The 20,982-nt window shown below is 58.4% G+C and overlaps 1 protein-coding gene across 5 annotated transcripts in view; it reads left to right on the top strand.

The window, feature by feature from the left end:
• The first annotated feature begins 1,027 nt into the window (after positions 1 to 1,027).
• Positions 1,028 to 20,982, top strand: part of KIF17 (kinesin family member 17) — a 40,767-nt gene continuing 20,812 nt past the window's right edge. For 2 of the 5 annotated variants that reach the window (XM_036025432.1, XM_036025430.1), the window contains exons 1-5: positions 1,275 to 1,611; positions 6,048 to 6,194; positions 7,071 to 7,172; positions 12,406 to 12,595; positions 14,356 to 14,808. In XM_036025432.1, coding sequence (XP_035881325.1) covers positions 1,381 to 1,611; positions 6,048 to 6,194; positions 7,071 to 7,172; positions 12,406 to 12,595; positions 14,356 to 14,808 — 1,123 coding nt within the window. In that variant the 5' untranslated portion in view covers positions 1,275 to 1,380. The other 3 variants (XM_028512389.2, XM_036025429.1, XM_036025433.1) reach the window with 3 other exon arrangements.

Raw genomic sequence — 20,982 nt, 5'->3', positions numbered from 1 at the left:
CTATCCTCAGAGGTTCAAGTGACCCAAAGGAATCGTATATTCGAATCCCCTCTCCTGCTGGAAACCTCCAGTGGTTACTTCCCATGAGAAAAAGACTCCAGTCCTCCTCTCTGGCACCTTCGGCTTCCCTTCTGCTCCTGCAAACACTCCACAGGACCTTTGCACAGTCTGGACAGGTCTCCTTGTTCTCCCCACCTTTTGCCTGGTTTAACTACCCCACCCAGCATCTCAGCTTCTGTCCCTCTCAGGAAACCTGCCCCCTCTCCGCCCCCCGCCCCCCAGGGAGGAGCAGTAAGGTTCCCTTGTTGGATGTCTATAGAACTGGTCCTCTTGTTTGTAATGACTACTTCAGTGAAGGGATTTTTGCATGTGAGAGATTTGTCTTTGATGTCAGCTTCCTCTGCTGGATTGGGCTCCAGGAGAGCAGGGATTGGGCTGTCTCCCAGCGCCGACCCCTATGCCTGGCAGGCAGCTGATGGTGTTTCTGTACAAAGCAGAGCCTAGAAGAGGCTGTTCTGGCTGGAGGGACTTGTGTGGAGCCAGCAGAGAGAGGCCAGGCAGTCTCTGAAGCTAAAAAGACTTTGGCTCTCCAAGTTGTTTTTGTTTCTTCATCTTGTGTCTTAGCAAAAACGAGGGGCAGCGTCAGAAGGAACCTTTAGTCCGCCCCAGGCCCGGTGATGTGCTCCCCTGTGTCAACACAGGGATGTGAAGAAAAGCGAGGTCCTGGTTGCCTTTCGCGGTAGGCATCTAATCCCGGAGAGAGGTCTCTCCTCCTCTCTGCCCCAGAGGTGGAGTCAGGCCTGGCCTCCCTGTCTCTGAACTGGGGCTATGAGCATCCGACACAACAACGGGTGTGAAGCACCTGGCACCGAGCAGGTCGACGCTCCAGCAAAGCCAGTGGAGTCCTGCACCAAGACAGCCCACGCGCGCGCGGGCTGCTGTCGGGCGCGGAGAACGGGCGCCGCCACCTGTGACGACACGGCGTTGCTCAGCAACCGCGAACGCCACGGTGCGGGAGGGCGGCTGGGGGCTCGGGTCCTGCGACGTCGCCTGCAGCGCGGATCCCCCACTTCCCCCGCCCGGGCCAGGCCTCAGGGAAGGGCGAGCCCGGGCGCGGGAGGAGGCGGCGACCCGGCTCCGGTCCTTCGGCTCCCCAGCCGCCCCCTTCCTCCTCTCGGAGCGCCCCCCGGAGACCCGTTTCCCCTCCCCCCACCCAGCCCCGCGCCGCGGCCCCGCCCCGGCCGCGAAGCCCCACCCCCCGCGCCTGGCTCTCGCTGCGTCCCCGGGCCGCGGCGGCCAGGGGTCCCCTGCCTGGAGGCCGTGTGTCCCGGCCGCGGCGTCCACGTCGGGCCGCGCGCCCGGGGACCCCTTCGGCGCGCTATGGCCTCGGAGTCGGTGAAGGTGGTGGTGCGCTGCCGCCCCATGAACCAGCGGGAGCGGGAGCTGAACTGCCAGTCGGTGGTGACGGTGGACTCCGCGCGCGGCCAGTGCTTCATCCAGAACCCCGGCGCCGCCGGCGAGCCCCCCAAGCAGTTCACCTTCGACGGCGCCTACTACATGGACCACTTCACCGAGCAGATCTACAATGAGATCGCCTACCCGCTGGTGGAGGTGAGGGCGCCCGGGAGGCCGCCGCCTCCGCGGACCGGCGGGGCAGGACTTGGGGCCGCCCCGAGGGGTGCTGAGGGACGGCACTGCCCCCAAGCCGGCCAGAAGGCCCTTCTGGAGACGCGCAGGTGGACGCCAGCAGGTTGGTCCGAAGATTTCCCTGCAGGCGGGAGACAGCAGGAGCTCCCCTACGAGGTCTGCGTCCAGGCCTCCGCTGCCCCCCCCGCCCCCCCCCCCCCCGGTGCCTGGGCTGTCCTCACCCCCAGCCCTCACGGCCCCTCGCTCGCAAGAACTCCAACCCCAAGACCCCCTGCCCTCCCCCCTCATCTGAGAGCAGCAGGACTTCTCTAAACTCCCCAGTCACTTTCCTCGGCCTCCTCCTCCCCTCCTGGGAGTCCCGGGTTTCCCCCACCCTTCCTCCCCCTGGCCCTCCTCCTCCCCTCGCGCCCTCCATCGTCCCCTCCCCCACACCCTCTGCTCTCCCCCTCCTCCCCATCCATCCCCTCCTCCCCCTCCCCCTCCCAGGCTGTGGCCTCTGCTTTCTCCCGCTCAGCGTTCAGAGCTCTCTCCCTCATCCTCCTCCCCGCTTCCTGAGAGGCAGTGGCCGGTACAAGCCTGGGGTGGCGAAATGGGGGGTGGGGGGAGGAAATCTCACCAATTCCCTGCTTTGGCTTGTTTGAGCTGCATCACAGGGGAGACACTCACATTTCCCAGACGGGGAGACTGAGTCCGGCGGGCAGGAGACTGGCCGAGCTCCCACGGGGAGTCTGGCGCAGGCGGGGCTGGAGCCGCTCCGCTGTCTGCCCGGCAGGGGCCCTTTCCTTTCACCAACATCCCGGCCTCCCGCGAATCACTAGTTCAAGGCATGTCCCAGGTGGTCCCGGGAAGCAAGGAACAGCTTGGGAAAGGCTGCGTGCACTTTCCTCTGCCTGAAGAAACCAGTGTAACTTATTTAACATGGGTAACTTATTTAACCCAGCGTTTCCTAAGTAGATTTAAGCATGGAACTTTTTGTTCCGGCTGGAGGACTGTTTAACATCCCAGAACACCAACTTTGGCTGCCCTACCTCTTCCTCCAAGAGAGTCAGAACCCTGGGGCAGGCTGAAGTGTATTTTCACAAGACTCCGTGGATGTATGGAGCTGGAGTCATCATTCATGATGGGGAGACTGAGGCCCGGACCATTACCCAACAAAGGAGGGGCGGTTTCAGCTCCTAGCAGTGCCGGGGGTCTGTACTCCACCCAGCTGTCTGCCATCAAGTGAGCAGCGTGCAAATCGCATATCGTATACAAAGCCCAAGCCAGGCGGCGGTGAGCAGGACAGCGGCACCATTAGGGCTGGGCGGCTGAGTGCGTGCCCGGGCTTCCCCACTGCTCTCCCAGGGCCCTGACCACCTCCAGGGGCCTCCTGCCCAGAGACCTTCCTTTCGGGTCCTATTGCACTAAGATTTCCAGGACTTCTGACTGCCCCTTTCCTTTTCCTTTTCCTTCCCCTTTTCCTTTCCCTTTCCTTTCCTTCTCCATCCCTTACATCTAGGCTCTGTTCCTCATCTTCCCTGCCACTGGGTGACCTCTTGGACTCTCCACCCCAGACCCACCTTTCAGCCAACTCAGCGTGTCCTACCCGGAGGGAGCTCCTCCCCTCCACACGGGCCTGCTGGGCTCTTTCCCAGCTGGTGGCCTTGCATCTCCCCATGCTCCTTCCTTCACACCCATGGCCTTAGAGTCGCCTCCAATGACCCGCCCAGGGGCCAGGTACCACGACTTCTATCACGTCCAGACTGAGATTGGTGGGCCTGGATTCCAGAGTTGTTGATGCGGTAGGAGCCTTAGAATTTGGCCTCTGGAGGGGACATGGAGCTGTCATTTTGGATGGGGAAGAAAGGGGACGTGAGGCAATTTAGGATTGATGCTTTTTATTTCAATTTCAAAACTGAGGTATTTCATGTGAAGTAGAAAAATATTTAGCACATCCGATCTGTAATGCAAGTTTCACAGGAATTATTGCTGAGGATGAATGACATCAGGTTAAAAAGAGAGTCAAATCACAGTTGATTTCATGAAAGATCATTTAGTAAATAGTGGTCCCGGGGAGGCGGCAGGACCCGGGAGGGAGCACAGAGTGGCCGATACTGAGTGAGGACTTTCTCCATGTTGAGCGCTTGTCCCTGGCCGGTCTGGAGGGATCCGCCAACGGGTGAAACTTTTTTGAAGTTTTATGTTTTGCCTTAAAAGCGTGTGTACGTTGCTCCCCTCCTCACGCTGGGGTGGTGCTGTTCTGCGGCACGCTCTGCGGTGGCGAAGACGTTCTGTATCCAGGCTGTCCGGTTCAGGGCCCACCAGCCCCAAGCATGTAGCCACGTGTGCCCAGTGCTACCAAAGAACGGAATTTTAATTTCATTTAATTTTAAATAAGTTACATTTTAATAGCCATATGTGGCTAGAGGCTCCGAGAGCTTTCCAGTACAAATATGATGTGAGCCACATGCCTAATTTAAAATCTTCTAGCTCTGGCTGGCGTAGCTCAGTGGATTGAGTGCGGGCTGCAAACCAAAGTGTCGCAGGTTCGATTCCCAGTCAGGGCACATGCCTGGGTTGCAGGCCATGAACCCCAGCAACCACACATTGATGTTTCTCTCTCTCTCTTTTTCTCCCTCCCTTCCCTCTCTAAAAAAATAAATAAAATCTTTAAAAAAAAGACCAAGCTAAATTTAAAAAGATGAAATAAAATTTTCTAGTAGCCACATTTTAAAAAGTAAAAGAAAACAAGTATAATTCATTTTAATAATGCATTTTATTGACCTCATCATACTAACATATCATCATTACAATAAACATAATAGATGTTATCATTGTAATACCGACTAAGTGAGCTATCTTACATTCTTCACACAAAGCCTTTGAAATTTGGTCTCTTTTCCATTTATAGTGCATCTCATTTCAGAGGCTGAAGTGTCACCGGCTAAAATGAAATGAAACACAACACAAGTTGCATTTAATGGAAAAAAAAGTTTATACTGCTTCAGTTTTTCAGTGGGAATTAATTAAACTAAACCAAAATAAATTCAATTTCTCAGTCGCACCAGGCGCATTTCTGGTGGCCGGTAAGCGACTGCCCTGTGGACGGTGCAGCGATGCCTGCGTTATGTCCACTCCTCTCTGGGTTTGGACGACACCGATACCCTGGGTGCTAAACCACGCACGCTGTTCCTGGGACTTCCTGTGCCCCTGGCTCTGAGGCGCCCAGCGGGGGCCCCTGGTTGGGGGATGGGCATGCAGCCCCCGGCCCTCTGATGAGCTGCAGGAACCCACCCACTCGTGGTCAGGGTCCCTCGGACAGGGGAGAGGTGCTGGTCCAGTTCTGCCCATTACAGGGAGGCCTTCCCTCAGAGGAGCTGAGGGCTGTGACTTCGCTCTCCCTTCACCAGCAGTCAGTCCTTGGGGTCCCAGAGCCCCCTGTTGGCCTGTCTGAGGGTCTGGGAGCAGCTTCCTGGGCCCGTGTTCTGACACTGGGGTCCTTCTCCCTCATGCTAAATTCTAGAACTTGTGTCTTCACGTGTGAGGGCAGGGACTGGTGTTGGCCTGATTCATCACTCTGTCCCGCATCGGGGCACAGTGACAGCAGAGGGAAGAGGGTCAGGACCTGCAGAATGAAACAGGCACCCGTGAATGAGGAATGACCTCAGGCTGCCACCCTGTGTGCCCCCTGCCTTCCTTCCCAGCTTTACCTTCCGTCCCCTGCACCTCTCTGTCTTTGCTCAAGCTGTCCCCTCCGCCTGGAATGCCTTCCTCTTCTGTCACTTGTCAAAATTCAAACCTCCCTTTCAGTTCCCCCGGTGCTGCCTACCCAGGAGGCTGTGCCCGGTTCCCCCTTCCCTCTCCTTGCCCGAGGCCTGCAGTTCCGACTTCACACACACCTCCACCTGCCATGTACGGGAACCACTCCCCCGAGAATCCAGGCAGACAATCGGTGCGCTCGGCTGCCCACCAGCTCCCCTCGTGCCAAGCGCATGCAGGAGTTCTCGGCAAACCTCGCAACGGCCTCAGCGGAGGGGCTGCTCTGCCCCTTTGTGTCAGAGGAAGCTGACGCTCGCTGTGCCTGGGTGAGAACCATCCACAGGCACACAGTCAGTAAAGGGTGGAGACCGATTTGAACTCGGGGGGCTAGGCTCCAGGACACACGCTCTTAACCACACACCGGGACAGTCTCCTGCCCCACCAGGCGGTGAACTCCTCGGGGACAGAGCTGGTATTCATCTCTAACCTGCCCGCCCCCACCCAGCCCAGGGACAGTGTGGCGGGGGACCCGGCAAGGGCCCCGAGTCGGCCCTGAGTTGGCCCGAGTCTGCCCCTGGGTGTCTGCCCCTGGGCCTGGGCCTGCGCCTGCGCCTGGCTGTGTTGAGTCAGCTGAGCACCGGCCTTTCGGTCCTTCCGTGCAGGGCGTCACTGAGGGCTACAACGGCACCATCTTTGCCTACGGCCAGACGGGCAGCGGGAAGTCCTTCACCATGCAGGGCCTGGCGGACCCACCCTCCCAGAGAGGCATCATCCCCAGGGCCTTCGAGCACGTTTTTGAGAGCGTCCAGGTACTCGTGGTCTGATGGGAAGGGGAGGGCTTCGGGGAGGGAAGGGGCAGGGCTGGGGCTCGGGGCCTACAGGCTCCCCAGCTGCTACCACGAGGGGTCCCAGAGCACGTCTGTTTGTGCAATGCAGTCAGAGTCTGAAAGGTGATGGGAGAAGGACTTAAAACGGAAAAAAGGATCTCCCACCACTCCACATTTTTCTCCTGCCATTTTTGGATTTTAACATTTCATTTAGCATTTCATTTGGATGCCGTGACCTTGAGAAGTGGTTGTGACGATCAGCTTCCCTTTTTACTGAGCAGTTGCTACAGACCAAGCCTTGTGCAAAGCCCTTTATCATCCCTCCTGGCCCGGGAGGTGACTGTCATCCCCGTGTTCGAGATGGGGACGCTGAGCCTTGGAGGCCCTGGTGGCTGGGTCAAGCCAAGTCACCCAGAGTCCGGGCTGCCGGTGAGAAGTGCCCGGGAGACACTTGTGGCGATTCGCAGAGGTTCCTGCAGCTGGGAAATGGCAGAGTGGGCACTGGGGTCCCGGGCAGCCGCAGAGGCCACTGTGCCCGCGCCTGGGACTCACCTGGTGGCCCACGGGAGTGAGAGCTGCCGGGGATCAGCCCAGGGCCAGTGCATGGTCCAGTCCTCACCTGTGGCCTCACTTTACCTGAACGGTGGGGAAGCCTCTCCCATTTCTTTTCGTCTGAGGCCTGTACAGACAGCATTAGACAACAGCAATATGAGAATGACGCCGTTCTGGGGAGCCTGACCTCCCCCAAGCCTGCGTCGCCAGGGCGGGATCTGGCTGCAGCGGGCTCAGGTGGCAGGGGCGGGGCCGGTAGCAGGCGCTCAGGTGTCGGTCTCTGCTCCCTCTGCCGGTCCCCTGCAGTGCGCGGAGAATACCAAGTTCTTGGTCCGGGCCGCCTACCTGGAGATCTACAATGAAGATGTCCGCGACCTGCTGGGGGCGGACACCAAGCAGAAGCTGGAGGTGGGCGCAGACCCGGCATCGGCGGGTGGGGGCTGGTGAAGAGGGGAGGCTGGCATCGGGTGGTGGTCCCCCAGAAATACAGGGAAGGTATCCTGAGGGCACAGGTGCTGGTTCAGACTCCACAGGGGACTTGCGAACTTGGATTGTAGAGTATCCTCCGAGTCCATGACACAGGGGAGGAGTTAATGGGCCCACCTCTACCAGATGGGGGGGGCTGGACCTTTCCTGGGGTAATGCCACCTACCTCCATTGAAATAGATGGGCTTTTGTAATAGATATCATTTGAAAAAAGGGTTCCACTTCTAAGAAATTGTTTTGCACATCTCCAAGGGCCTTCCAGCTGAAAAGAAGGTCATGATGGTGGTCATTGACCGAGAACACACTGTCCACTGACTGCTTTATGCACGTCATCCCATTCCGTACAGTGACCTTGTCAGGCACATACTGCTTTCCTGGGTTACTGGCGTGGGAAGGGAGGTTTAGAGAGGTTCATTAGCTTGCCCAGGTTTCCCACAGCAGTAGGTGGCTGCACTTGGATTTGAACTCAGGTCTGTCTGGCTTCCAAGGTCCTAAATGTCCCATTTTACAGTGCCTGTTGGGCTCAAATCCAGGGACCTCATTTTCTTTGAAAGGGGACTGCTGTGGGTGGGCCTGAGGACCAATGATGTGACCTCACAGAATCACCGTGAGATTTAAGAGGGTAACAAGGGGGTGCTGTGTGACGGAGTGCCGGTGCACTGCAGGCAGCTGGCGTGCGAGCTGTTCCAGGCCATGGGGCTTCTGAGAACAGGCAGTGATATGACTGGCGGTTGCACAGTGGGTGCCCAGGGAGGAGGAGTCAGGACTGATGGGCTCGTGTCTTGTCAATTGCCCTTGGCCTCCCGGGAGGCTCGAGCCAGGACGAGGGAGCACCGTTTCCCGCCACATGAGCAGGACTAGGTGCTTTGAGGGGCCTACCCAGACCGGCAGGACTTGGCCGATCCCTTGGGGAGCCTGGCACGCTCAAGTGACCTAGTGGGACTGGACAGTTGGTGGCAAGGCCACCAGGACCCTCAGGCCTGCATTGTAGTGTGAGGCTTTGATTACACATCCTCCCTGGGACTCTTTGATGCTGAGTGGGCCTGGTCAGGTCCCAGGAGCAGAGGCCAGTGGGGGCAGGCGCTGGTGGCTGCACCCCAAGTCTGGTGCTGCCCATCTGGCCAAGCAACAACCCGTGGGGTCCAAAAGGCCCACAACCAGCGTCGGAGGTCGGCCCACCTCCTTCGGAGACAGATGCCCGGGTTGGGGGAATGTCAGTGCTTAATGAGTATCAACCCGGGGTGTTGCTATGGAGATTCCCATGCTACAGGTGAGAAAACGAGGCTGGGAAAGAGGGTCACGGGGCTAGGAGGTCACAGAGTCAGGGTTGGACATTTTCTAAGACCCAAACTGCTTAGCTTTCCCCAGGCCACACACCTTGACAGACAGGGGGCGGGGTGAGGCGGGGCCAGAACTCCTCCCAACCCTCTGGACGCTCCCCGTCCTCCAGACTGGGCAGGACACTGGAGCCCCCCGTGTGGGGGCAGGATGCTTCTCCGCAGCGCCTCCTACTTGTGCCCTAACCCCCTACTTGCCTTGCTTCGCTTGAGGGGCTCTGAGTCCCCCTCTCTGACCAGTGACCACTGCTGGCCCAGTGGTACGACTCAAGCTTCTGGGAGCCGCTGTCTCGAAAAACTGGTTTGTGCCTGCCATATCATTAAAAAAATCCTTAAGAATATGAGCTGGAAGGACCCTTAGAGAATTTTGAACCCAACCTTTTCCTGGTACAAGTGGAGAAGCGGAGGCCTCTGGAGAGGAAGGGACTCGGCCAAGGTCACTGAGCAAACGACGGGTTGTTGTACCTGAACCCGTGCGATCTGAATGGTCAGGTGCCTTCCTCCCAGTATCTGGGGGTCAGCGGTGTGGGAAACCCCTGGACGATAAGAAGGCAGAAATGAGGTTCCAGTTGAGGGAGGGACACGTGGATTCACTCATTCAACAGAAACTCACCGGGCGCCAGGCCACAGGCTGCAGTGGGTCCAGGCTGGTGTGAATCCCCTCCCCCGCCCCCTCCCTCCTCCCACCCCGACCAGCACCCACTTCCGCCCCTCCTCCCGAGCGCAGCAGTGCCTCACAGGCTCTGTGCAGGAGCCACCAGCCGCCCCCTGGAATCTCTCTCCTGTCTCCTGGAGCTGGGGCCGCTGAGTCACACCTCGGCCCCCAGACAGGGCGGCGGGGATGGGGAGAGGCACAGGGAGTTGTACCCATGAGTCAGCCCTTGAAGGCCAGCTTTCGGGATCAGGGTCCCCGGACCAACTCACACCGGGACAGCAGGGGCCCCCTCCCCTTCCTCGATACCCCGGCCCCTGGAATGGCTCAGTCAACCTGGCCCTGAGGGGCCAAGGGCTGGCGCTCGCCCCAGCTGGGCCAGGGGCCTCGGGCTTGGTGGGCCAGGCTGTCTGGGGGGCTGCCCACGACAGACGCACTCCCAGGGGTGCACTGAGCTTCAGACCGGGGAGCAGACGGGCTCTCGTGTAAACCTCCCAGCAGCCTTAGCAGGAGGTGCTGCTCGCACCCTTCATTACAGGTGGGGAAACTAAGGCTCGCTGCCCCTGGGTAAGACCAGCCTAAAGACAGTGAAGTAAAGGGTGGGGACCTGACGTGGACGCAGGCGGTCAGGCTGCACGGCATGGCTCGGGACCTGCCCCTTGGGAATCAGTTACTGGGTCAGCTAAGGCCAGCGAGAGCTTTTGGGGAGCAGAGTCACACCTTCCCCCCTCAAAACCACAAACCGTCATGGAGCCCAACTCAGCGCTGGGCGGTGGAGGTGGGGCCTTGGGGGCCTCTCCGTCGGGCCTCGTGCCCGGTGTCCCGGCAGACTGTCAGCGCCTCCCCCCCAGGGGGCATTTCCCAGCTCTAGATCAGGGTGGACATTTCCTGCTTGTACACGGTCCCCAGCCGTGCCACATCCTGGCTGGTTGTCATGGTGACTGGGCAGCCTTGTAGCCAGAGCAGCAGTTACCAAGGAACAGGGCCCAACTGGCAGCTGGCACTCCGTGCCCCGCCCCCCGGCTCTGTGGCCGGTGGGGGCAGCCATGTCAGGGGAGGGGTGGAGGGAACCAGGGCTCACGAGGTGGGGCGCAAGCTTTCCTGGGTCTAAATATGGCGTGGGGGGTGACCTTTACATTCTGCTCATGAGAGACGGATTGTCCTCGCCCTCTTCATGACTTGTGCTCGCTGAGCCCCCCGCAAGGACCCCCAGAACTTTCTATTAGCTCCATTCCCCTCTTAATCCTCATAGTAGTCATGAGCAATAGGATTTATCATCCCCATTTTGCAGATGGGGAAACTGAGGCCAAGAGAGGCAAACTGACTTCCCCAGGTAGGGAGTGACAGAAGCAGGCTTCCATCCCTGGCCTGTCCGGCTAAATCAGAGTGACATTTTTTCTGAAGCCTGGGGCAGCTGCTCACTCACCTGGACCTACTGTGTGCCAGGGAGCCTTTTAGGTTCTTCCAGGGAATATAGCAATGATCAAAAACAGCCCGCCTTGCCCTGGCTGGCGTAGCTCAGTGCATTGAGCGCGGGCTTCGAACCAAAGCATCTCAGGTTCGATTCCCAGTCAGGGCACATGTCTGGGTTGCAGGCCATAACCCCCAGCAACCGCACATTGATGTTTCTCTCTCTCTCTCTCTTTCTCCCTCCCTTCCCTCTCAAAAATAAGTAAATAAAATCTTAAACAAACAAACAAACAAACAAACCCAGCCCGTCTCTGCCCAGCCAGTGTGGCTCGGTGGGTTGGGGCATTGTCCCATGCACCAAAAGGTCGTGAGTTTGATTCCTGATCAGGGCACATGCCTGGGTCGTGGGTTCAGTTCCCAGTTGGGGTGCATGTCGAATGTGGGAGGCAACCAGTCGATGTTTCTCTCTCTCTCTCTCTCTGGAATCAGTATTTTTTTAAAAAAGAGCTCTCAGGCACGCAGGTGGGTGTGAGTGAAGCCACCAGGCGCTGCCAGGCAGCCAGCTGGCTCCCCCCAGGCTCCGTGTGCAGGGTCTCCTGCTGCTGTTCTTTGATCCTTCTTCCCGGCTACCTCCTAGGTCAAGGTTAGTCCTCTGTCATTTCAAGCTTTAGTTACTACAGGATGCTCCAGCCTCTCTCCAGTCCGTCCCTTTGGACCCTCCTACTGTGTGTGACCTCACTGGTTCCCTGCCACTAGTAGCCATGTGACCTTCAGCAAGTCACTTAACCCCTCAGTGCCTCAGTTACTTATCCACACCATGAAGCCCGGTCCTTCAGGCTGGCTCTGGCTGTTTCTCCACACTTCCGCAGACGGGGCGAGCCCATGCTGCCTGCTCCCCTCCTCAGCCCCGCCACCACGGGGTGCGGCAGGGGCCCGGCCCTGCCTGGTGCCCTGAAGCTGGCCGGAGTAAAGCTTTGGGTCCTCCGGTGGCTCAGACCAGCAGACAGGCGACTTTTGTCCTGTTCGCTCTGCTCTTGCCAGAGTAGTTTTATTTCTTCTCACACTTGAACAATATTGCATTTCACAGCTCTGTGTCAGCAACACAACTACTTGGCTGCCTGGAAAGTAAGCGGGGAGCGATCAGATTAATTAATTTACTCACGGCTGTTGCGCCGAGAGCCCGCTGGAGCGGTGGGCCATCGGGAGTTGTGGGCGGCACGTGGTCCTTCACCCACCACGAGCCAAGGTTCCAGGAACATTCCCGTGGCCCTGCAGCCTAGCAGAGAGGTGCAGAGCCATGTTGACAGGCAGAGGAGGAGCACTGGGAGCCCGTGGGTGACTGTAGTGTCAGCCTTGGGCAGCCAACACCCCCAGACTGAAAAGCACCCTCACAGTAATGGCACCCGGGGAGGATAGCAGCTGGCACCATGGAGCCCTTGCCACATGCCAGCCACTGTGCGGAGCACTGTATGGGCCTCAGTTTACCGAGTCCTCACCATCTCTTCAGAAGAGAGGTATCTCATACCCACTTTACAGATGGGGAGACTGAGGCTTAGAGTGGTCAAGTTGCTGGCTCCAGGTCCCACAAAGAGGCAGGGGTGGGCTTCAGGCTGGCTCCACCTGCAGTAAACTCCCTGCCTCCTGGGGTGTTTGGGGTGCTGATTGGGGCTGCAGGAACACAAAGGTGGTCTGAATGGGGCCCTTTCCTCCGGGCCTCCTGGCCCACCGGTCCCTGACCCGTGCCTGCTGCCCGCAGCTGAAGGAGCACCCGGAGAGGGGCGTGTACGTGAAGGGGCTGTCCATGCACACGGTGTACAACGTGGCCCAGTGCGAGCGCATCATGGAGACGGGCTGGAAGAACCGCTCGGTCGGCTACACGCTGATGAACAAGGACTCCTCCCGCTCCCACTCCATCTTCACCATCAGCATCGAGATCTACGCTGTGGGTAGGTGGAGCCGGGCGGGTGGAGGGGCCGGGCGATCTGAGCAGGTTCCCGCTCCTAGTAGCCAAGGCGGTTCGCCTCCCGGAGCCTCGGGGGGCCGGTCGGAGCCTGGGAAGGATGCTGCAGCTGACCCCCACCCCCCATGCTAGGGCCTGTGTTTCCGGGATAAATGCCCCCACAGCAATAGTAGCAATGCTGGTGGCCACCACCGGGCACTCACTGTGCACCGTGCGTGTTCTGTGCATGTAGCATGCACGAACACAGGTGGGGGCTGCAGGACAGCGCGTCACTCAGGGCCCTTTCCTGACCCGTCTGTCCGGGTGCCAGGTGCCACAGCCCATCCCAGTGTTCCAGTGTCAAGGGCCCCACGGTGAACATCTTGGAGTTCAAAACCTTTTCTGCACTTAGAGTCGTTTCCTCAGATTTGGCTCCCTGGAGCAGAGGGCGCAGGCCTGCCAGAGGCGCCTTCACACTCTGCAAAGAGCTTTCCAGAAGGCGGTTCCAGGTCCCTCCTTCCTCCTCTTCCTTCCTCCTCCTCCTCCTCTTCCTTTTCTTCCTCTTCTCCTTCTCCTTCCTTCTTTTTATTTTGGTAATAACCCAAAGAATCGAGCCCCTCCCGTGTCCCAGCCTGTCCTGGGTACCAGCCAGACCTGTTACTGCTTCACTGCAGGTTCCTGCGCTCGTGGGCAAAACTAGGTCAGTTCTGGTTTCCGCCACCAGGGGGCTAAGGAGGACGCCCCCCGGCCCTGCCCCAGCTCCTCTGATTTGGAACTGCACATGGCGTCGTCTAGAGACCAAAAACCAAAAAAGAATGGTTAATAGTATTAAGAGCAGTGTAGCTAGCACTTCCTCTGTGCCAGGCACAGCCCGAGTTCTTCCCTACGTGCAGTCGATGTTCCCATGACAACCCCCAGGGCGGGGCGTGGTCCCCACCTCAGGGAGGGAGGCAGAGGCTCCGAGTCAAGAGGAGTCACGGTATTTCCCCAAGTTCCCCAGCTGCTGAGGGGTGGGAGCCGGCTTGAGCCCCCGAGGGTATGTGTCTCCAAAATCCGTGCACTGAGTCCCTGCTGCCGACCGGAGGGTGCCCAGCTCCTTCACCCTCGGCGCTAGGGGACTGTCCCGGGGCACAGCCCCCAGTCTCCGCAGAATGGGGCTCGTGCTCAGAGGACAGGGAGGCCTGCCCGGCGCCGGGCCTGCGCGGACCCTGTGAAAATATGTGGTCAGTTCACTCTGCTCCTGCCAGCAGCCAGCCCTGCTGGGGAGCTCTGGTCAGTCCCATTGGGTGATGGGAGAATGGAGGATCAGAGAGCTGCCTGGCTCTGCCAAGGTCACAGTGCAAGGAGGAGGCAGGACTGGGGTGGGGGCGTCCAAAGCCAATGTCTTGGCATTGAAGGGCACAACTCCACGGTAACCCAGTCACACACCCCCGCCCCCACCCCTGGCCTCACAAGGAATCTGTAGGAGCCCCCTGGCAGCCCTAGAGGTCTTCTGCTCTCACAGACTAGTGCAGCCCCCAGACCCTGCTTATGGGGTCAGACAGCCTGGGGGCGCAGGCAAGGTAATAGCTGTGGGGCCTGTGGGCCATGCCGAGCCTCAGTTTCCTGATCTGTAAGATGGGCACAGTAAGAGCACCTTCCTCAGGGGCGAAATGAGACCCCCAGTGGGTGGGGAGCACCCGGTGCCTGGTGGCTGGCCGGCCCCCTCACTGCGGGGGGGGGAGGGCCGCCTCAAGGCCCTCAGCCCACCGCCCGGTCTGTCCGCAGACGAGCGGGGCAAGGACCACCTCCGGGCAGGCAAGCTGAGCCTGGTGGACCTGGCGGGCAGCGAGCGGCAGTCCAAGACCGGGGCCACGGGGGAGCGGCTCAAGGAGGCCACCAAGATCAACCTGTCGCTGTCGGCGCTGGGCAACGTCATCTCAGCCCTGGTGGACGGGCGCTGCAAGCACATCCCCTACCGCGACTCGAAGCTGACGCGGCTGCTGCAGGACTCGCTGGGCGGCAACACCAAGACGCTGATGGTGGCCTGCCTGTCGCCCGCGGACAACAACTACGACGAGTCCCTCAGCACGCTGCGCTACGCCAACCGAGCCAAGAACATCAAGAACAAGCCACACATCAACGAGGACCCCAAGGACGCCCTGCTGCGCGAGTACCAGGAGGAGATCAAGCGGCTCAAGGCCATTCTGGCGCAGCAGATGGGCCCCAGCACCCTGTCAGGTGGGACCGCTCGGGAGGGGCCGGCAGGAAGGGCCCCTTGGCTGGCCGGCCGGCCGGCCTCCAGCTGGGTCTGGGGGCCGTGGAGGTGCCGCCCCGTGTCCTTTCACTTCATGGGAGCGTAGCTGTGGGACAGCGAGGGGGGCCCCCCTGGTTGGTGATGCCCCTGGAAGGGGCCAGCCTGTCCGTCCTGTCCCATGAGCTGGGGGTGGGGCTCTGTTGCCTGCTCCCTGCCTCTGGGCGGCACACTGCCATCGCCTTGTCTGCCTGCCGTCTCTGTAGCAGCATCGGAACGCCGTGCGGCTCAGCAGCTGGGTGACTCACTCCCCCACGCCCACCCCCGTTCCCAAACAGGCACCCTGTGACTCACGCCCAGGCTTTGGGCTGTCAGCCGGTCGGTAGAAATCTGTACCTAGAGTGTAGGTCTGCAAGCTTCTTGCAACCGAAGGACTTTTTTCTCATCTGAGAAAGCTTTGGGGAAGGGAGCACAAAAGAGCCTGAGTCTATCTCTGTCCGTTCATCCAGCTCCCCACCCACCTTCCTCACTACCCACCCATTCCACACACACACACACCCACGCCCACCCATCCATCCGTCCACCCCCATCCATCCACACCCCCATTCATCCATCGCCCCCCCCATCCATCTATTCATCCACCCCCCACCCATCCACCACCCATCCACCATCCACCCATCCACCCATCCACCCCCATCCATCCATCACACCCCCATCCATCCATCTATTCATCCATCCACCCTCCCACCCATCCATCCAGGTCCCCTGAGTACCCTCAGTGTGTGGGCCCGTGCTGGGCACCGGGGACACAGATGACTCAGATCCAGGCTCTCCCTCATGGGCACCTCGTCCCCTGACAGAGTGGGGGCAGGGCACTGCAGCAGACCATCATGTGGGACGGGGTACCTGAACAGAGCCTTGGGGATGGCAAGGCTCCTTGTCAGGATGGGAGTGGCCAGTGTGGGCAGAGATGCAGAAGACAATAAGGTGCGTTTGGGGAACTGCAGATACTGGTACTTCTGCTGAGTAGGGAGGTGGGAGATGGCCAGGGAGGGGTTGGCAGGGGCGGGAGTGGCAATGGCCTTGAACACTGCGATGGGATTCCACTTTGGCAATCTGCCTTCCTCCCCTTCCTGTGCTTCCCCTCCCCTGACCCTCCTCACCCCCAAAGTCGGCAAGGGGAAGCCAGATGGAGGATGGAGGAGTGGCGAGAGGTGCCAGGGAGGAGTCGGGGCGGCCCTGCCAGTGGCTCCCCAGACACGGCAGCCTGTGGGGCAGGGGCTGGAATGACCGGCGCGGGGCAGGGCCGAGGGCTCAGAGCTGAGCAGTCACAGCCAGTTTGCGCCCTGGCTCCTCCGGCCAGCGGCTTAGCCCCCCTGCGCCCCACTTTCCCCGCCCGTAAGGTGGAGACAATGACAGCAGCGCCGCCTGGTGGTGAGGCAGTTGGGGGGTTGACACATGAGATGCGCATGCGTGGGCTCAGCACGGGAGGCTCGTTAGCCAGCACGTGATGCTCCCACCGTGTAGTCGGGCTGTAAACCAGGGGTCTGGCTCAAAGCCCCCTGTGCTCCCCCCACACGGTACTTACCATTAGCAGGGCGCCCTCTGCACCCCTGCACCCCCGGTGCCCCCTCTGATTACTGGCACGTTCCTCTCTTCCCCACGGAGCAGAACGTGGAAGGCGGTCTGTCTCCACTGGCCCCCGCTGTCTGTTTTCACGCTCTGGCCCCGGTCCAGGCAGGCCGTGCCCCCCCACCCCGTCCCACTTGTCAGGGGTGACCTCCTCCTGGTGGTTAAGTCCAGTGAGCTGTCGTCAGGCAGGTGGCACCTTGTCCCCAGCATCCGTGCACTCAGCGGAGCCCCTCCCGTCTCCTTGACACCCTTGCTTCCTGGACACTCTCTGTCCTGGTCCTCCCCGCCCTCTCTGTCCCCTCCCGGGAGGCCTCCCGCTCCCTAACCTAAGGCAGGGGTACCCGGGGAGGGGGGGGGGCTCTGCCCCTCCTCCCTCACCCTGAGTGTGGATTCTCGGTCTCCTGGCTTTAAACACCATCTCCACACGCACATGGCTCTGACCCGTGGACCTCCAGCCGGGCCGTGTGATTTGTGTCCAGGTCTTCATTTATAAAGGTGGCTGAATGGTGACACGGAGAGGTCGGTGCCATTGAAAGAAAAGTTTACGGTGACAGTTACCCTAGAGAGGAGGGGCATGCACGCCCTGCAGGGCCGTGGGGCAGCGCCAGTGTGGGCGGGAGGGCGGTGGAGAGGAGGGAGGGAGGGCCTGGGCCGGAGCCGCCCTGGGGGCTCTGTGGGGAGGGTGAAGGGGGACAGGAGAGATGGCTCGGGACTGGCTGGTCTGGATTGTTCTGGAAGGTTTGGGGCACAGGGGCTGTCCCCGCTCACCTGGCACCTGGCCCCGGGGGCAGTTAGGGCAGGGGAAATACTATTGGTTTGGTGTGTGAGAGTTAGATCCACAAGGTGGCTGGGGGTGTGGACTTGAGATCGATTGTTTCTTTAATACAAAAGGTGGGCTCACCCCCAAGTTCTTTGCTCTCTGGAACTCGGTGGCCCTGGGGGGGGGGGGGGTAGCCTCTGCCTGCCAGCAAGTCCGCCACATGGCAAAGCGTCACAGGATGCAGAACATTTACAGAAGGGACTGGCTCACTGTGTCCTCTGAGTGCCAGGCTTGATACCCGGCTGTCTAATCGCCATTTTAAACTTCACTTGTCCAGCACGGAGCCTTGACCTTCCCCAAATCTGCTGCCCACAGCTGTCCCCACCCAGCTAGGGGCAGTCTCTCCTTCCCAGGGTTCAGGCCAGACTTCCTGAGGTCGCCCTGGGATCCTCAAAAGCTCAAACCCACGCCCATTCCTATGGTCTCTACCTTTAAGACGCGTCTGGGACCTGCCACGGCTGCCCCCCTGACCTGAGCCACCGTCACCTCCCACCTGCGTGACTGCGAGGCTGGACCAGGCCTCCTGGGGTCTGCCGCTCCCCCGCTCAGTCCATCCTCCACGCGGTAGCCAGGGAGATTCTGTTCAAACGCAAGCCTGTTCACTGCCCCGGGCAAACCCTCCGATGGCCCATTCCAACCTGAAGTCGAAGCCGAGGCCCTCCCCACGGGCTGCAGGGACCCCCTGGTCTGGCCCCATTCCCTCTGCCACCTGCTCTTCGCCCATACTCTCCCTCCCTCACTCTGCTCCGGCCACGTTGGCCGCCTGGCTGCTGCTGGGACAGTCCAGGCCCCTGCCTACTCAGGACCTCTGCCCCCGCTGCTCCCGTCTCTCTGTCCCCAGGACCTCTGCTCTGCTCACCCCTGTCCCTCGCTTCCTCGGATCACTGTTTTCCTCTGGCTTCCTCTACGAGGTCACCCCTCTCCCCACTATTTGAATTGCAGCCCTTCCCTCTGGTTCTCACGCCCTAGCATCCTCCCTGCTTCTGCCTCTCCGGAGAACTCACCACCTTGTAAACCTGTCATGCGTTCGCTTGTTTATTTTGTTTGCCTTTCTACCCCAGTTGACAACTCAGCTTGTGGGGGTGGGGCTGTGTCTGTTCTGTTCAATGCAGCATTTCCACTGCCTAGAACATGTAGTACTCAAGAAATATTTCTTTTCTTTTCTTTTTTAAAGGTTTTGTTTATTTATTTCTAGAGAGAGTGGGGGGAGAAAGAGAAACAGAGAAACATCAATGTGTGAGAGAAACATTGATGGGTTGCCTCTCGGCCCACAACCCAGGCATGTGCCCCCACCGGGAATCAAACCGGTGACCCTTCGGTTCACAGGCTGGTGCTCAATCCACTGAGCCACGCCAGCCAGGGCTCTTTTATTTTTTTTTTAAATATTTTATTGATGATGCTATTACAGGTGTCTCAATTTTCCTGCTTTGCCCCACTCTGCCTGGTACCCCCATTCCCTCCAGCAATCTTCCCCTTAGTTCATGTCCATGGGTCGTGCATGTACGTTCTTTGGCTTCTCCATTTCCTGTACTGTTCTTAACCTCCCCCTGTCTATTCCGTACCTACCAGTTATACTTCTCCACCCCTGCACCTTTTCTCCCATTCTCCCCGCTCCTCGTCCCTGCTGATAACTCTCCGAATGATCCCTATATCTTCTGTTCTGTTCCTGTTCTGATTGTTTCCTCAGTTTGTTTTTTTAGATTCAGTTGTTGATAGCTGTGAATTTGTTGCCATTGTAATGTTCATCGTTTTGATCGTTTTCTTAAATAAGTCCCTTGAACATTTCATGCGATAATGGCTTGGTGGTGATGAACTCCTTTAGCTTTACCTTGTCTGGGAAGCACTTATCTGCCCTTCCATTCTAGATTATAGCTTTGCTGGATAGAGTAATCCAGGTTGCAGGTCCTGGCTTTTCATCGCTTTGAATACTTCTTGGTAGCCCCCTTCTTGTCTGCAAAGTTTCTTTTGAGAAATCAGCTGACAGTCTTATGGGAACTCCTTTGTGTAAGTAACTGTCTCCTTTTCTCTTGCTGCTTTTAAGATTCTCTCTTTATCTTTAAGCTTTGGCATTATAATTATGATGTGTCTCAGTGTGGTCCTTTTTGGGTCCAACTTGTTTGGGACTCTCTGTGCTTCCTGGAGTTGTATGTCTATTTCCTTCACCAAATTAGGGAAGTTTTCTTTCATTATTTTTTCAAATAAGTTTTCAGTTTTTTTGCTCTTTCTCTTCTCTTTCTGGCATATGCCTATGATTTGGATGATGTTACATTTGAAGTTCTCCCGGAGGCTTCTTATACTCTCCTCATTTTTTTGGATTGTTTTTTCTTCTTGCTGTTCTGGTTGAATGCTTATTTCTTCCTTATGTTCCAAATCACTGATTTGAACCCTGGCTTCGTCTCCTCTACTGTTGGTTCCCTGTAGATTTTGCTTTATTTCACCTAATGTAAACTTCATTTCTTCCTGGGTCTTTTTTATGCCATTGCCATACTCAAGGCGTTCTGTGAGCCTCCTGATCACCAGTGTTTTGAGCTCTTCATCTGATAGGTTGGTGATCTCTGTTTTGTTTAGTTCTTTTTGGGGGGTTTCGTTCTGTCCTTTCATTTGGGCCATATTTCTTTGTCTCCTCACTTTGGCAGCCCCCCTGTGTTTGTTTCTGTGTATTAGGCAGAGCTGGTTTGACTCTTTGTCTTAGTAGTGTGGCCTATTGTGGAAAAGGCACCGGTAAATTGTGTGGGGCGGGCCTTAGGTAATTGCCAGGGCGGGGCAACCCGCTTCACCACTTTGTGGCTCTGTGTGGGGGAGGGCTTGGAGAGGGGACAGTGCCGCTGCCTGGCTTCTGGAGGCTTGCCCGGCACGTGCCCTGTTTCCAGTCACTTCTCCCGCTCCCTGCATGTGACTGGTGCCCTCCCAGCTGTTGTCTTGGTGCGGAATCCCTGGTGGGCGGGTGTGCATACATTCCTAAATGTGTGTGGGCCGTTTAAGCAGTCTCCTGCATATCTGTCAGTGTCTTCCCCAGCTCCAACCCCCGCTGTTTTTTTTAAAGATTTTATTTATTTATTTTTAGAGAGGGAAGGGAAGGAGAAAGAGAGAGGGAGAGAAACATCAATGTGCGGTTGCTGGGGGCCGTGGCCTGCAACCCAGGCATGAGCCCCGACTGGGAATCGAACCTGCGATGCTTTGGTTTGCAGCCTGAGCTCAATCCACTGAGCTACGCCAGCCAGGGCTACTGCCAGAATTTATGGGGATTTATCTTCCTGGTACTGGAACCCTGGCCTGTGTGGTCTGGCCTGGGGCTGGGATTGCTGGCTCCCAAGGTATCCCTCCCGGTTTTTACCCACCACACGTGAATGTGGGACCACCCTTTCCGCCCCTGCTGCCGTCTCTCTGCGCCACGCTGCGTCTCCTCGCCCCTCGCCTGTCTCTGGCCCCTCCAGCCCGTCTGGACGAATGTGGATTCTTCAAGTCCTTGCTTGTCAGGCTCCCATACAGTTCAGTGTTCTGACTGTTCTGGGTGCTGTTTGTTTTGAGGTTTAGTTGTAATTCTCTCTGTGGTTGTGCAAGGAGGCAAAGTGTGTCTGCCTATGCCTCCATCTTGACCGGAAGCCCCCCTCAAAATATTTCTTAAATGACTGGGTAAATTAGCTCTTTACCCTGAGACGTGCTTTAAATAAGTTCAATACTTGGCAGTGTTTTTGAATGAGCATGTGGT

The sequence above is a fragment of the Phyllostomus discolor genome, chromosome 5 (genome assembly GCF_004126475.2).
Source record: "Phyllostomus discolor isolate MPI-MPIP mPhyDis1 chromosome 5, mPhyDis1.pri.v3, whole genome shotgun sequence".
Classification (NCBI taxonomy): domain Eukaryota; kingdom Metazoa; phylum Chordata; class Mammalia; order Chiroptera; family Phyllostomidae; genus Phyllostomus; species Phyllostomus discolor.
This window is presented reverse-complemented; position numbering and strand designations above follow the sequence as displayed.